This window comes from Plecotus auritus (assembly GCF_963455305.1).
Source record: "Plecotus auritus genome assembly, chromosome: 2".
Taxonomy (NCBI): Eukaryota; Metazoa; Chordata; class Mammalia; order Chiroptera; family Vespertilionidae; genus Plecotus; species Plecotus auritus.
This window is the reverse complement of record NC_137771.1, coordinates 188,978,793-188,993,307: the sequence shown is the minus strand read 5'-3', so window position 1 is coordinate 188,993,307 and position 14,515 is coordinate 188,978,793. Positions and strand designations below refer to the sequence as shown.

General features: G+C 37.4%; 1 protein-coding gene across 15 annotated transcripts in view; it reads right to left on the bottom strand.

Annotated features, from left to right (window-relative positions):
- Positions 1 to 14,515, bottom strand: part of PEX5L (peroxisomal biogenesis factor 5 like) — a 237,947-nt gene that overhangs the window by 96,718 nt on the left and 126,714 nt on the right. For 5 of the 15 annotated variants that reach the window (XM_080654140.1, XM_080654138.1, XM_080654130.1 and 2 more), the window contains one exon: positions 1,621 to 1,686. The exons of the other annotated variants lie outside the window; for them this stretch is intronic. In XM_080654140.1, coding sequence (XP_080510266.1) covers positions 1,621 to 1,686 — 66 coding nt within the window. The remainder of the gene's footprint in view (positions 1 to 1,620; positions 1,687 to 14,515) is intronic. 15 annotated transcript variants of the gene reach the window in all.

The following is a 14,515-nucleotide window of genomic DNA, read 5'->3' as shown; positions in this document are numbered from 1 at the left end:
GTCTTTTTGGTTTACTAGATTATTAAATTTTTGAGAGTAGATATGGCATAATGGGAAAAATGAAATAAAATATTACCTTCTCAATCCAATTAGAAGCATCTCATACTATGTAAAAATTAAATAATCTCTAAATACTTTAAAAACAGAAAACTTCAATTTTCTTATGTCTCTGGGCAAAGCCTCTCTGGAGAAAATAATTTTATAATAAGAGCACACTTGAATATCTGTGTTGTAAATCCATTTAAAAATACAAATGTAGCATATAGAGATATCATAGGCCCAGAAACAAAAATGGACATATGTGGTCTGTTGTCTGAAAGGGAATTAAGAGCAATCCAACATAAATGGGAGTGAGGGTTAATATGAATTCTAAAGGTCAATAAATCTTGATACTTTCTATGTAATGCAAAAGGGTAGAATCACATTATTATCATGGTCTTGCACAGAGCTTTAAGAATTTAGAAGGTAGGTCTATTCTAGGAAGCAAATCTTCTGAGATGAATAAGGAGTGACTCTAATTGCATTCTACTATGTAACTCCTGGGCCCTCAGTTTGTTATGTGCTAATCACCCATTTTCTCAGGCATTCCTTTCTAAATAACAAGTGGCAGCTTTTATTTATGAAAACAAAGAAAAACTTTATATTTACTAGATTTTAGAATGTGTGAATCTCTTTATTGCTCTAAGTTTATTTCTTTGTGTGTGTTTTTTTACTTTTATTTAAGAACTAGCATGATTGAATGATAATGTTTATTTCCATGATGGAATATCAACCACAAGAGATTTTATTTATCAGGAGTTACTATCAAATATGTTCTGGAATGTCGCTATGGCCACAATCCTTAGAATCACTGACTACTAGAAGAATAAAGGAAAACATTAAAAATTGGGGAGCAAAATGATCCCAGGTTTATTCTTTAATGATGCAATGCAAACTTCCTAAAATAGAGATACATACAATTCTGAATTCTGGGAAAAGATTATTATGGAACTATTAAACTGTTTTACATTTTTTTCAAAATATAAAAATTATTGGGATGAAACATTACATACTATAAGCTTAGCATACCTTTATAAGCTACACTCATTTACAGATTAAATATAGTTTAACAAATATTTTTGAGCTTATTTTTTTCAAAAGAGCAAAATCATTTGTGAAGAATTCTTTCCATGCTCCAAGAACTTCTAATAAGATAGCAATGAACGAAGTGGCATGCTTACATTTAAATTCCTAACATACTTAAAAGATCAAATCTAATGTTACAAGGTATAATTTTTTTAAAGAAATAATAATTCAGACTCTTATCTTGAGCTAAGAAAAAAAAAAGGTCAATTGATGAGCATCTCAAAAAATTTCAGGTCAATATTTCAATACACTACTTATTTGAAATGCTACCAATCCATAAACTACATATAGATATTTTTCACATGTGCAACTATCGTAGCTAGAATTAGCAACGGACATGCCATTTCACTAAAACAAACAAAACAAAACAAAACAAAACAAAACAAAACAAAAATTAGTCCTTTCATGCTGAACTCTAGAACAAAGCAGTGGTCAGCTAGAAAGGATGTATCATTAACACATGCGGTGCTTTTGATTTCTTGCAGAAAAACCCACCAAAGCCAGGGTCAGGTCACTTTTTTGAAGACAGTGCCACTTTTTCTTCAAGGTTACACCTACTACCTGAAAAGAGTCATGACACCCATGTTAGAGCCTGCTAGCAAAGTTTTCCTTCACAGCCCGTTGGCTTGGAGTCATTCCCCCGAGAGCCTCACTGTTTACATGTGTGGTGCAGGCCCGAGTGCAGAACGGGAAGGCCTGCCACCCTGCCATCGCCACGGTTCCAGGTAGTGTCTAAAACCACTGCCAAACCTAGCGAACACGCTCATTTGTCAAAGCGAGATTTCCCCAGATCACACTGCCACCTCCACCTGGTACCTGAAAATCAAACTGTGTCATTTCTGCCTTGTCCATTTATCTCATGGGACAACATTTCTAAAATTCAGAACCCGACTGATAATTGAGTTGACAATTCATAAAACTATACAACTTTGCTTATGGGTAGCTCTGTGGGGCTGACAGTAATACAGCTGTATAGGTTTTTTTTTCCCCTTTTTTGAAGCCACTGGCTCAAAACATTGTAAGAACTGTATGCGCATAATCATCCAGACTCCAAGCTTAATTTCTAAATATAACTATACCAAAGGATAAATATTAATCTATTATTTGAAATAACATGGAGACAGCAAAATGAACTCTTCACTGAACATACACACTCAAGCTTGTAAGTGGTTTTGGATTATATTACGCATGTGTGCTTTTCCATCATTCTCAGCAATAACAGAAAAGAATAGTGGGACTTTACAAGTTTATTACTATGTCGTGACACCCTCTAGCAGTTATTTCAGTCTCCTTCTTTTTAAATAAAACTTCAAAACCACCTTTTCCCACTTCCTTGGTGAGTTTCTTAAGGTATTTTTTTGACTATTTTTTCTTGGTGATTTGCTGTAGAAAATGCTTCAATATTTCTCTTTATCACGTTATTTCCTGAGCAGTGAAATATATACAATTATAGCTTTTCTAACAAATAATAATACCTGAGAATAATCTTTTGATAACTTCTATTATATGAATGGGCATAAATGAATGAAACATGGAGAGTATATAGCAAGTGACACCAACATAATTAAGGAAACCCAATTCGGGCTCACTCCTCTTTCTTAAATATAGGACATAAGGAACAGAGTAAAGAGCACTGGAAGTCACAGGATCTTCTCAGGCTGGACACCAGGCTGTGCCGCTGCCAGATGCCTTCCGACGAGGAGGCGTTGGCTCCAGCCCCATCTCAAAAGGGAAGGAACCAAAGTATTTGGAGAAGCTACTATGTGCTGGGCACTGCTAGGTGTTTGATGTATTTATACTTATTTGATTGCATGAGACCTCTGTGGGGTATACATTGTCTTACTAGGTGGTTTGGGACATTGAGGCTCAGAGACTCAGAGACGGAGTGACTTGGTCAAGGCCTCAAAGCTGGTATGTGGCTGAGCAGGAAGGGAACCCAGTGCCAGCCCGTGTGCTTTCTTGTCTACCTCACTGTTATCTCTTCAACGGCTTGGACAGGCCGGAGGGCTCCCCATGCAGCGCCCCCTGACAGCTTCACTGACTGCCATTGGTGCAGGGGGTTTGTGAAATCATCCAAGTTTGGGGCAGCAACCACTTCTCAGGATAATGATACAGTCTGGATCAAGCCAACATTTTTGAGAAAGATTTTCTTCAATGTGCAATGCTCACTAATTAGGAATCAGCCTACCCATAACTTCACTCATAAGCACAATTCTAACAAAATATTTCTGTTTTTTCTATCTTCATGGAAAACTAACCTAAGCATGTCATGTATCACAATTGTTTTTATTCTGTGAATCGTAATAGGTTTATAAGCTTTAGCATCCCTCTAATTCTGATTAAAATGCTAACTCAGCACTATTAAATGCCATCTGTACTAGGTGTTCTGAGATCTATTTTGGGTGCATGCAATACTTAAAAGTATGCAATTCCGTGGTTACACAGTCCATTCATAAGCAATTTTCTAGTTGCAGATTCTATTACTACTATATGAAATTTTTAATTAAAAATTATTTTTATTATTCTTAATCTATCAATAATAATCCAGTCTTTTTTTTTTTTTACCAGAAATGTTAAATAGAAGCTATGAAGATGTAATAAATTAGGGGAAAGGTAAAATACTACAATAGTAGTGATTTCCAGTAACCCCATATCATCTAATATATGAAATTAAAATGTCTTCCTTTTATTCTGATTACAAAAAATTAAAACACGCTGTTACCAAAAATTGAGAAAAAACAAAAAGAAAATAAAACTAACAAGTCTGACATCCTCCCCCCAATTTTATCTTTACAACATTGAAGTTTTTTAGGATGAATGTTTTAATGAAGACAAACTACCATCAAGCTCACAAGTGTGAATATATTGAATATATTTCTTCACATATACATACCTGTAAACAAATACCTGGCATCTATAACATTTTGGTAATTTTGTTCCAAATGAAACGGTATTCAGTTTTGCATATGCTAAAACCATTTTGTATCTCATAAATTCTGGACTCGGAACTTAAATGCACCTGCAGGAAACTGGCCACAATAACTGACTAATTTTGGATGACTTTTCTCTCTGTCTCTTATGTGCAGAGCAAGGACAACATTCTTTTACTCAGGAAGGTAAATGTCAGGGTGTCATGCTCTCTTTAAACGCCCAACACGGGAAAATGTGAGAGCAGGGTTTCCCAGGATCCTCTGAATGCAGGCGATGCCTGTCTACCATATTGTGTCCTGCCCAGTGCAGTGAGTTCCTGGAGATTTCTTCCAACATAGAGGAGGGTTCAGGCCATGCTGGTTCTAGTACAGTTACATTTAACTCATTCTCCCCACAGCAGAATATTTTGTACATTTAAAAAGTGGTATAGCCCTAACCGGTTTGGCTCAGTGGATAGAGCGTCGGCCTGCAGACTCTAAGGGTCTCAGGTTTGATTCTGGTCAAGGGCATGTACCTTGCTTGCGGGCACATCCCCAGTAGGAGGTGTGCAAGATGCAGCTGATTGATGTTTCTAGCTCTCTATCCCTCTCCCTTCCTCTCTGTAAAAAATCAATAAAATATATTTAAAAAAAATAAAAAGTGGTATAAATAGGACTAAATCTGGGCATACTGGTCAATCCTTATTTCCCATTATCCCAAAGGAAGCACAGATCTAGACGTAAACAATTGGGAAGCCTGGACAGAATTCTGTCTTCACTACAGATTCTCCTGTGGAATTCATAAGTCATAATAAATTCACCACTGGTTCAGTGCTCTGTTTTTAGCTGGAAATAATGTGATTTCTGATTCCTAAACATGGGTAGGGAAGTCATAGTGCACACACTGGTGCCTCTCTGTTTAAAATGATGACACAAGGCATTTAAAAAAGGACCACCAATCGACCCTCCAAATATTTCTCCCTTACTTTTTCCCCCTCTAGCATTATTTTGTGTGTGCACTCTTCTCCAAGCCATCACCTTTTCTAGGAAGTCTTCTGAGATGAATACCGAGTGACTCTAACGACATTCTACTATATAACTCTGTGCCCTCAGTTTGTGTCATGTGCTAATTGGCACTTTTTTGTTACACTCATCCAGACTGTGTATGTGGTGATGGGAGAAAGTCCTGGATAACAGTCTCTATGGTCTTTAACTTTATTTTCTTTCCCCCTCCCCTGCCCCCGCCCCCTTCCCCCCCGCAGGGAAAATCGCTGGGATTCTGAGCCCACCACAGACATGCTTACTTTCCTTAACATGGATGATTGGTGCCGGAGGACATTATGACTTTCATGGGCCCCTTCCTCCATTAAAAAAAAAAAAAAAAAGCTAAAAATTGTATTTTATGACAAGTTGGTATAAAGACAACTATAATCCAGACTGGATTTATTGTTACATATTCATTATTATACTAGTGATTTTTGTAGTTCTGATTTTAAGAGAGATTAAAATTGTAACATTTTTATGGGTCCTTACTAGTACACGTGGATATGCCAAAGAGAAGCCGTAAAGTGCTTCCTTGTAGGGAAAAAGTATGTATCTATAGGAAACATCATAGTATATTTAGGATTTGGTAGTACCCAAGGTTTCAGGTATCCACTTGGGCCCTGTGAACTGTGCCCACTGTGCCCAGTGCATAAGTTGAGTCTGGGTTGGTGTCTTCGTAACAGTCAGTGTGGCCTCCTCGTGGCTGCTCTGCTGTCCCTAGAGCTGATCTGTCACCTCTCGGTGGTTAATTTGGGCAGCAGCTGTGGCTGTTCCTGCCCTAATGGACCCCTTTGCTACTGCTGCTACTCTCACTATGTTTGTTAGGATCCAGGTATCTTCTAACACCATCACAGCCCCCCTTACATGTGCTTTCACTTTCCAAAATTTCAATGACCTGCGGTCAACTGCAGACCTAAAGTATTAAGTGGAAAACTCCAGAATTAAGCAATTCATACTGCAAGCCATTCCGAGCAGCATGATGAAACCTCCTGCTGTCCTGATCCACCCCACCTGGAATGTGGATCATCCCTATGTCCAGCATATCCACACTGTATATGCTACCCACCCATTGGTCCCTTAGTAGCTGTCTTAGTTACAGATTGATTGTCACAAGGCTTGTGTTCAAGTAACACTTATTTTACTGAATATAATTGCCCCCAAAGTGCAAAAGTTGTGATGCTGGCAATTTGGATATGCCAAAGAAAAGCCGTAAAGTGCTTCCTTGTAGGGAAAAAGTATGTATGTATAGGAAACATCATAGTATATTTAGGATTTGGTAGTATCCAGGTTTCAGGTATCCACTGGGGGTCTTGGAACATATCCCCTGTGGGTAAGGAGGGGGACTACTATACTCATAAATCTTATGGATGCCTAAGTAGTAGCTTCCATTCTGTAGTTGTTGGAAGGTGTAGGCCTGAGGCAGTAAATATTGATGTGTGAAACTGACATGACTAAAAATGTAATCTCTTCACCAGACAACAAACCTAAGCACTTCATTCTCTCTGGCCTCTAGGTGTGTTTCTGACTATTTGGGAGCACTTCTGAGGAAGCTGAATCAACCTGTGTCTCTACTTTTATTAAAATAAAGTCAGCCCTCAATGATCAGAGTCATTGCCATTGCCAAAGTGCTCCTCGCCATTGTTTCCAATTATGCAGTGGGTCATCTGAGGAATAGAACTGCTCAACACCCAACTTGCTGAGTCGTGCATGCAGCCTAAGCGCCCCCAGGGACCTTTATGGTCCTTTGTTTTTGTAAAATGTTCTCTTACCATGTCTCATCCATGAAATTGCCTCGTGTGAGCAACAATTGCGCTTATTGCTTTTGAACTGTTTTCTATTATTTTGTATAGTTCTCTGTGGGCACATAATAGGTACTCAAGTTTACTTGTGTGTATCCAATACAAGTATTGGATAGCTTTTGCACATTATTTAAAATACTGAAATCACATAGTGTAGTATGGCCAACTTTGACAGAAGGTGATTCTGAATTAGATAAAAGACTTAATTAGATTTTAAATAAAGTTTCAACCATCTAAATAAAAATTTATTAAAATTAATAACGTGTTACCAAGTAAAGGTGCTTAATATTTGCTGTGAAGGAGAGATAAGACTTCTTTTTAATGAACAAGATCCATTTGTTTACAATTTGCCATTTGTTTGTTCATTTGAGGAGGCTAAACATTGCCCTTACCTCATTCTCACCATATCCCTGAGGCTTATTTACCCTGTTTGCTTAGCAACCTTCCTGAGCAAATGGTCAAAGTAACATCACTCAGTTCTCATTTACCTATTAGCGATTTGGCGAATTGGCGAAGTTTTACTATCAGGATTACTATTATTATTGTGGCTGTAAATTACTTGGAACCTATTTTATATTAATACTGAGCTTTTCTATTATACAACTGCAAGCAACTTTTGCTGCCTGGTGTTCTGGCTTAAAAAATTGTTTTCTTTTGACCTTGTTTAGTCTTATATTGAGGATGCTATTAATAATACATATTTGATAATTAAGAAGTAAATGTAGATGAGATGTTAAGATCACAAATCCAAAATTTCTTATTTACATTTTGAGAGGGCTTTTTGAAATAGGTAACAAAAAATAAAATCCTAAGTAAAGGGTTATATTGTATTTTTAATTTCTTGTGCTAAATAGTTCAGATGATTTACAAAACAGGCACATTTGGGCAGATTATTTTTAAGAAAAAGAAAAATGACTAAAAACACATAACCCTAAAGATTACTTTGTTATTTTTTTTCTTTTGGAAAAATGTCTCCTCAAATACTATTCCAGACTGCTCGTATCTTACTTGCACAAATGATGGATGTCCCAACACTCAAGAGAAAGCAAAGTGTTATGAGAATCATTCATCACCAGCATGGTTACTTGCTTACATTATGCCTAATTAATGGTGTACCAGGTGTGGGGGAGGTGAGACATGGCCTTTTTCTGGGAGGAAGTAGGAGAAGAAGCCTGGAAGTCTGGTTTCTAAGTATACACAGCAGCCAAGCTGGCGTTAGACTATTGAAGGTTGGTAAGGAAACTTGGGAGGATCAATGTACAAAAATTTGATTTTAAAAATCATTTTTGTGTTTTTCATATATTCTATGATTGGGAAGTTTTACAAAGTAAATATAATAAATAAGAATCCTTGTAGGGAAATATGTGGTCAAGAGCATGAAAAAGTTTCCTTGGATTGATATGATTAACTGTGAAACTCTTTTACTTATTAGTGATTATATGTAACCCCCAACTTCTTGCCCCTACTAAAGAAAACATACATACCAAGTCAAAACTATGTCACCAGAAAGAATTTCATCCCTCTACCAAGTTGGAGGCCTTTAAATGTTTATGGTTATTATCTCAGAGCAAAGAGATCAAATCTCTTATTTTTTTAAACAGATGGAAAGACCATATGCTAACTATACTGTCACCGAATTTGAACTGGAGACAGCAAATTTACCCAGACATCATAAGGTAGATTTACACTGTATCCGTTTTCATTCTAGAGGAGGACTATTAACTAGTGAACTGGAATCCATCCCCTTTATGAATGTTTCAGGCAGATTCTATTATTAATTTATGAACAAGAGTTGTGTCTTGGAGCCTGACTATTCAGGAGTGTTCTTTGTGGCTTTCCTCATGTTCTGTCAGATGGAAGTGTTTTTCACCAGCTTGTTCCTAAGTTATCAAATGACCCAGTTTTATTGATGAACTTAGGAAAAGTAAATTCCAGAAACTAGGTCACAAGCTACTAGCCAAGAAGGGTTGCAGCTAACGTACCCCATCTGTCTGAGTTCCTTGAAACATCTCCAAGAGAGAAGCTTGAGGCTTTGGGAATTCCTATTCTGAAATTCCAGATTGGATGGGCATTGCTGCTTATGTGGATAGTTCTCTGGGGGTCACTGGCAATGTGTGGATGGGCTCCTCCCTAATGCCTCTGGTTCCTTGAAAGGGAATGAACAGCCTCTCTCATGTTGTGGAGAGGAGTTAGGGAAAGAACAGAGACCTCGGAGCTGTGAGCCCCAGTCAGTGTGTAACCAGCTGTGGGCAAGGTGATTACCAGCTCATGGGGCCAGTGCAGCCTCCACAGTCAGTGGAGGAAAAGAGGGGTGGGCATGTGGCATGTCGGCACCAACACTGGGACTGGAGCCAGAAGACGGGAGTTTCAATTCCAGCTCTGCGTTTTGTAAGTTATTCTCTAAGCCTCCACTTTACCTAAGATAGGAATATTACCTATCCACTTCATAACTGTGAGAATGAATTAGGAGAGTATCTGATAGCATTTCCGCAATGCCTGGCACATGGTAGGCACTCAGTAAATGCTCATTCACTATGAGCTCTTACTGCTGAGCTTCTGGTCTCTCTGGCCTTATTGTCCTTAGGAGGTAGGTGGCAAAAGATGCAAAATTAGGTTTGTGAGATTCATCCATGGAGTAAGTAGCAATAGTTCTTACATTCTCACCACTGTATAGTATTCCATCATCTGAGTGTACCATAATTTATCCATTCAATTGTTGATGGATATTTGAGTTTTCCCAGTTTGGGCTATTATAGAGAATACCATCATGAATTTGAGTTTAGAAGCCACAGGAAACATAAGAGGGGTGAACAACTGAAAAATAGATGTGAAAAGAGTAGAGACTTGAATAATAGCAACAGAGGCAGAGAATAGTCACAGTATGGATAAGAGGCCTTACCCATTCACAAGTTAAGGGGAAGTGTGAGTTTCTGCAGCTAAAAAGCAAAAACCAGGGTTGGGATGACCTCAATCAAAGGGATTGATAAAGTATAGAAATTAAGGATCAGAAGCAAGACAGATGCTGAATCTAGCCACCAGTAGGGAATTAGACACTGGTTTCTAAGGAGCTGGGATTAGTAACTGTTATGGGGCTGATTGTGTATCCCCAGATTCATATGTTGAATGCCTATCCCCCAGTACCTCATATGTGATTGTATTTGGAAGTAGGGTCTTTATTAAAGAGGCAATTAAGTTAAAATGAGGTTGTTAGGATGGGCCCTAATCCAATGTGACTGGTCTTATAAGAAGAAAATATTAAGACATAGAAGAAAAACCATGTGCAGATACAAGGAGAAAACCAGCGATCTACAAGCCAAGGAGAGAGGTTTCAGAAGAAACCAACGCTGCCAACACCTGACCTCAAATTTCTAGCCCCCAGAATTGTGAGAAAATACATTTTGCCATTTCAGTCACCCAGTCTGGGGTACTCTGTTATGGAAGCCCTAGTAAACCAATAAAGTATGTCAGCAACTACCTATAAAGATTACAAAGTGGCTTCCTTTTGTACCTTAGTAAACTGCTCAGAAAGCAGTTTAAGTCCAAAGACAATTCAATAATAGGGTTATTTTAAGACTTCTTAGCTAATTTCTTTTATTTGTAATCTGATAAAAAGGACATCTTAAATATTGAAAAATAGAAAATCTGAACCCAAGAAGCCACAATTGGATTCTATGCTAGTATTTGGTCAGGGACCATGACCAACTTGTCAGAGAGAGTTGCCCAAAATAAATTCAAATGAAGATTGTGTCTGTAGTGGTCAGTCAGTGCCAACACAGTTGAGCCTTCCCAAACTGAATTGAAGTTTTAGCCACATGACCTCAAATTAAAGTCAGGAATTTCTTGAAGAGAATTTTCTCGTGAAAAGACAAATTTCTTTGGTTTTGAAATCTGAATGCTCTAAAGAAATTATTTATGCCCAACTAAAAGTTTATTAAATTACATACATTTTACAGACTTCAATTAGTTAATATATATAAGTTAAAATACATAATTGATATGTATATAAAAATAGAATAGAAACATAGAACAATTGGAAAGTAATAATGAAACACAGGTAGCTTTATTTTTCAAAAGTTCTTGCTAATTAATATCCCTGCAACCTTTTGGGAGGCACTGCTTACAGGTTGGCTCTGGCTGTCGGATATCACCTGGACTGTTCGGTGTGAGGATGTCACCCCAGGAGGATGTCAATAGGGGACTTTAAATGAACCAGGATCCTGGAGTGCCTGAATGTTTTAAATACAGCCAGGTTCCATTGTTCTACTCATCACAAATATGAGACTCACATTTCTATTGTTATACAGATGATGTACCCGTTCATTTTACTTTTCTGACTTTCTGGCTATAATCACAGTCCTAAATAATTCCAAATCTGTAGGACACTATTCTAAATTTCAACGTATGTATAAAATTTGCTCTTGAAAGTACCATTTAAGTGCTTATTAAAAAAAAACACACCTTTCAATTCTCTCCCCCACAGTATGTGTTGACACCCATAACATGAGAGGCTGAGCTCAGAGGACCACCAGGTAGGCCATGCCAACTGGTCAGGATTCTAGTGGTTTTAAAGCCAGTGTCTGAATCATGCTAAGACTCACGTCCAACTCTCAATATTACATATTTCTTTTTTGGAGGCTCTCCTTTAACTGACAAACCAGAAGGGGTAGGAAATAGTGTCAAGTTTTGCCTTTCTTGGGAATTAGTCCAGTTGCATATCCAGTTGGATGAGGGAGGGAGGGAGGGAGGGAGGAGAGAGAGAGAGAGAGAGAGAGAGAGAGAGAGAGAGAGAGAGAGAGAGAATGAATGAGAATGAGAATGCTCCTGGCTTTATATACATGTAGTCACTGGAGTTAGTTAGGTGAGCACAGGATATTAAGTTGGAAACCCAAGGTTTGAGACCCAGAAACAACGCTTTTCAATCTTCTGTGACATTAGACAGATAACTTAGTCTTCTTGAAGCAGAAGAGTGAGAATGGTACTAACAACTACTTTACTGACTTTACAGGGTTTTTGTAATGATAACATAGATATTATGTGTAAAAGTGAGCATTCAGTATGTTCTAATAATTGTATAAGTCAGCAAAATCTTATTAGCTGAGTACATTATTTTCTATATGTATTTGGGAGTCAATAGTATCTGAAAGGACTATTTATTATTTTGGAAGAGTAATTTGATAATGCTACACTATAATGAAAAGGTTAATGGACTTCTCCTAACAATAGAAATCAAGGCAAGTCTGGATCTGGCCTATTCGAGTAGCAGTTGCGAAACCCCAAGGTACCATAAACTTGCTAATGAATTCACAGATCATTTTATGTGCTCAGGATTGACAACATAAAGCCATATTAGAAAACATATTCAACCAAAGTTATAGAATCACAATAAAAAAAATGACCTTCAACTTTCAAAATCCAAGAAAGGATTCAACATAGAGGACCTTAAGATTGTTAAAACATTTCCAGCAGTTCCAAAAGAATATATTTCTACTAATTAGTTCACTGGCTTGTCTGATGAATTATAAATAGGCACCCATTCATATGTTGTTCCCAATTCTGAAGGTCTAGGACAGTTTGGTGGACTGTCATGGAACCCATGGAGATACGAGGTCATTTCTATACGTGGCTTCAGACAGATTGTCTATGTCTCCTGTACTGGAAATAATACTGTTGTGATAATCTGGTTATTACTTAACAAGAAAGGAGTAAAGAGAAGACTAAATAATATAGACATGTCATTTATACTGCTTTGCTAGAAAGCTGTAATTTAACACTCTCCAAGACTGTTCCCCGCTGATCAGTGGGTGAAGAGACTGGATAAAGGCAGTTTAGATGCATGCCCAGTAAGTTTTGGATGGCATGGGAAGATGCTTACCTGTCAGTCACACCTAGGAGCAAGACAGTGGCCAGAATAGATGTGGCCACTACAAAGGAGCAAAAACCTGAATATTTGAACTCCTGGAAAAAGGAGTCTCTCTCTCTCTCTCTCTCTCTCTCTCTCTCTCTCTCTGGCATGCTGGGCTTCTGGCTCTCCCATTTCAGGGCTTATGCTCCCCTACATTTGTCCACGTGGCCCATGACCACATGGATTCCACACAATGGACTAATGGACTTTATTTAGCCTGATGCTGAATTGGGCCCAGCTGTAACATGGAACAGGAGCTCTGGCTTTGCTTTTGGCTCTGCTGGACCCCCAGCTGCACTTTTTTCAGGACTGGGTTAAGGGACATGGGACTCTACAACTCGAGAAATGTAATTCCACGCCAATAAAAACCATTCATCCTTCTGTATGAGTCTTAGAACATTCATTTTGTAAAGACATCATAAGCACCCCACTCCCATGAGTAACAGATTCTCTAGTAACAGAAATATGTCCATATTCTGTGTAACAATTCACTATAAATAGGCAGAAGAGTAATTTTATAATATCAATTTTAAGTTATCTATGAAGATTTTCTGTTCCTAAAAATGTATTCTCTACTAACTCCTACATTTTCTTCCTAACTCTCAGATATACATCAAAAGAGATAAAATTAACATTTAAAAGAGATTTGGCCTGAACTCATTTTAACTTGCTAAATAATGCATTATGGTCTCTTAGGTTCAAAGATAAAAGCAACTACATGATACTAATATTTCATTAGACAGATTGAAGTTGATTCTAGTTCTAGATAGATGTTATGTGTTTGGGAAAAAATTAATTTCTTTAACTTTAAGATCCTAGTTGTTCCCACATCAACATATGCCAGATTTTATTATACTTTGAAAAGGTTCCCAGGAATATAAGAGGTCTTAGGTTCTGCACTTAAGCTGATCCTGTAAACACTAAATTGAAGAATGCTCAAAATGTTTTAATCCTATCAAAATTCAGTTTTCTGCAAATATATGATTACACCCCTTTCCCTACATTAGCAACACCACACTATTTCCTTTTAGCCACTTATAATTTGTTCAGATACAGTACAACAAATACCTAATTAACCAATAGCCTCAGTTAGTTTTTCCACGTGTAGAAGAAAAAATTAATTTATAAGCAAACAAACTCATTTGAAGGATTCTGAAGATTCCAACTTATGTCCCACAGTCAGTATATATTCATCTCTGACAACTATATCTGAGACCTTCAGTAAGGGAAGATGCACTCATCAATAGCCCCTAGGCCTGTAATAGCCCATTCTTCAAAGAAAGTATTAGGTATAGTATATTGCACTTAGTAATGTAGAATGAAGCATTAATACATTTTTAGAAAAATTTGCCACTAAAAATTATGTTATTTTCCCCCTTTCAGTCAATCTTGATATGATAAAAATTTTCCACTAGTTAGAATGCTCAAATGTCTCTGAGTATTCTGGTTAAATGAATCCTAGCGGTATTTCACTGGACTTTAAAACACAAAGACTTCTTTTTAATTTCTTTATATTTAAATGCTGCTTTCCCGTAAATGTTCCCATAAAGGTCATAGAAGATCAGTTATTTTAAAAGCTTACTTCCTGTGTTTTGCTTAGTTTATCACAGTAACTTTTCATTATAACACATACACATCTTTTGCAATATGAGTCCAATCTATACCTATCCCTATCTCTATCTCTGTCTCTGTCTCTGTCTCTGTCTCTGTCTCTGTCTCTATACCTATCTCTATCT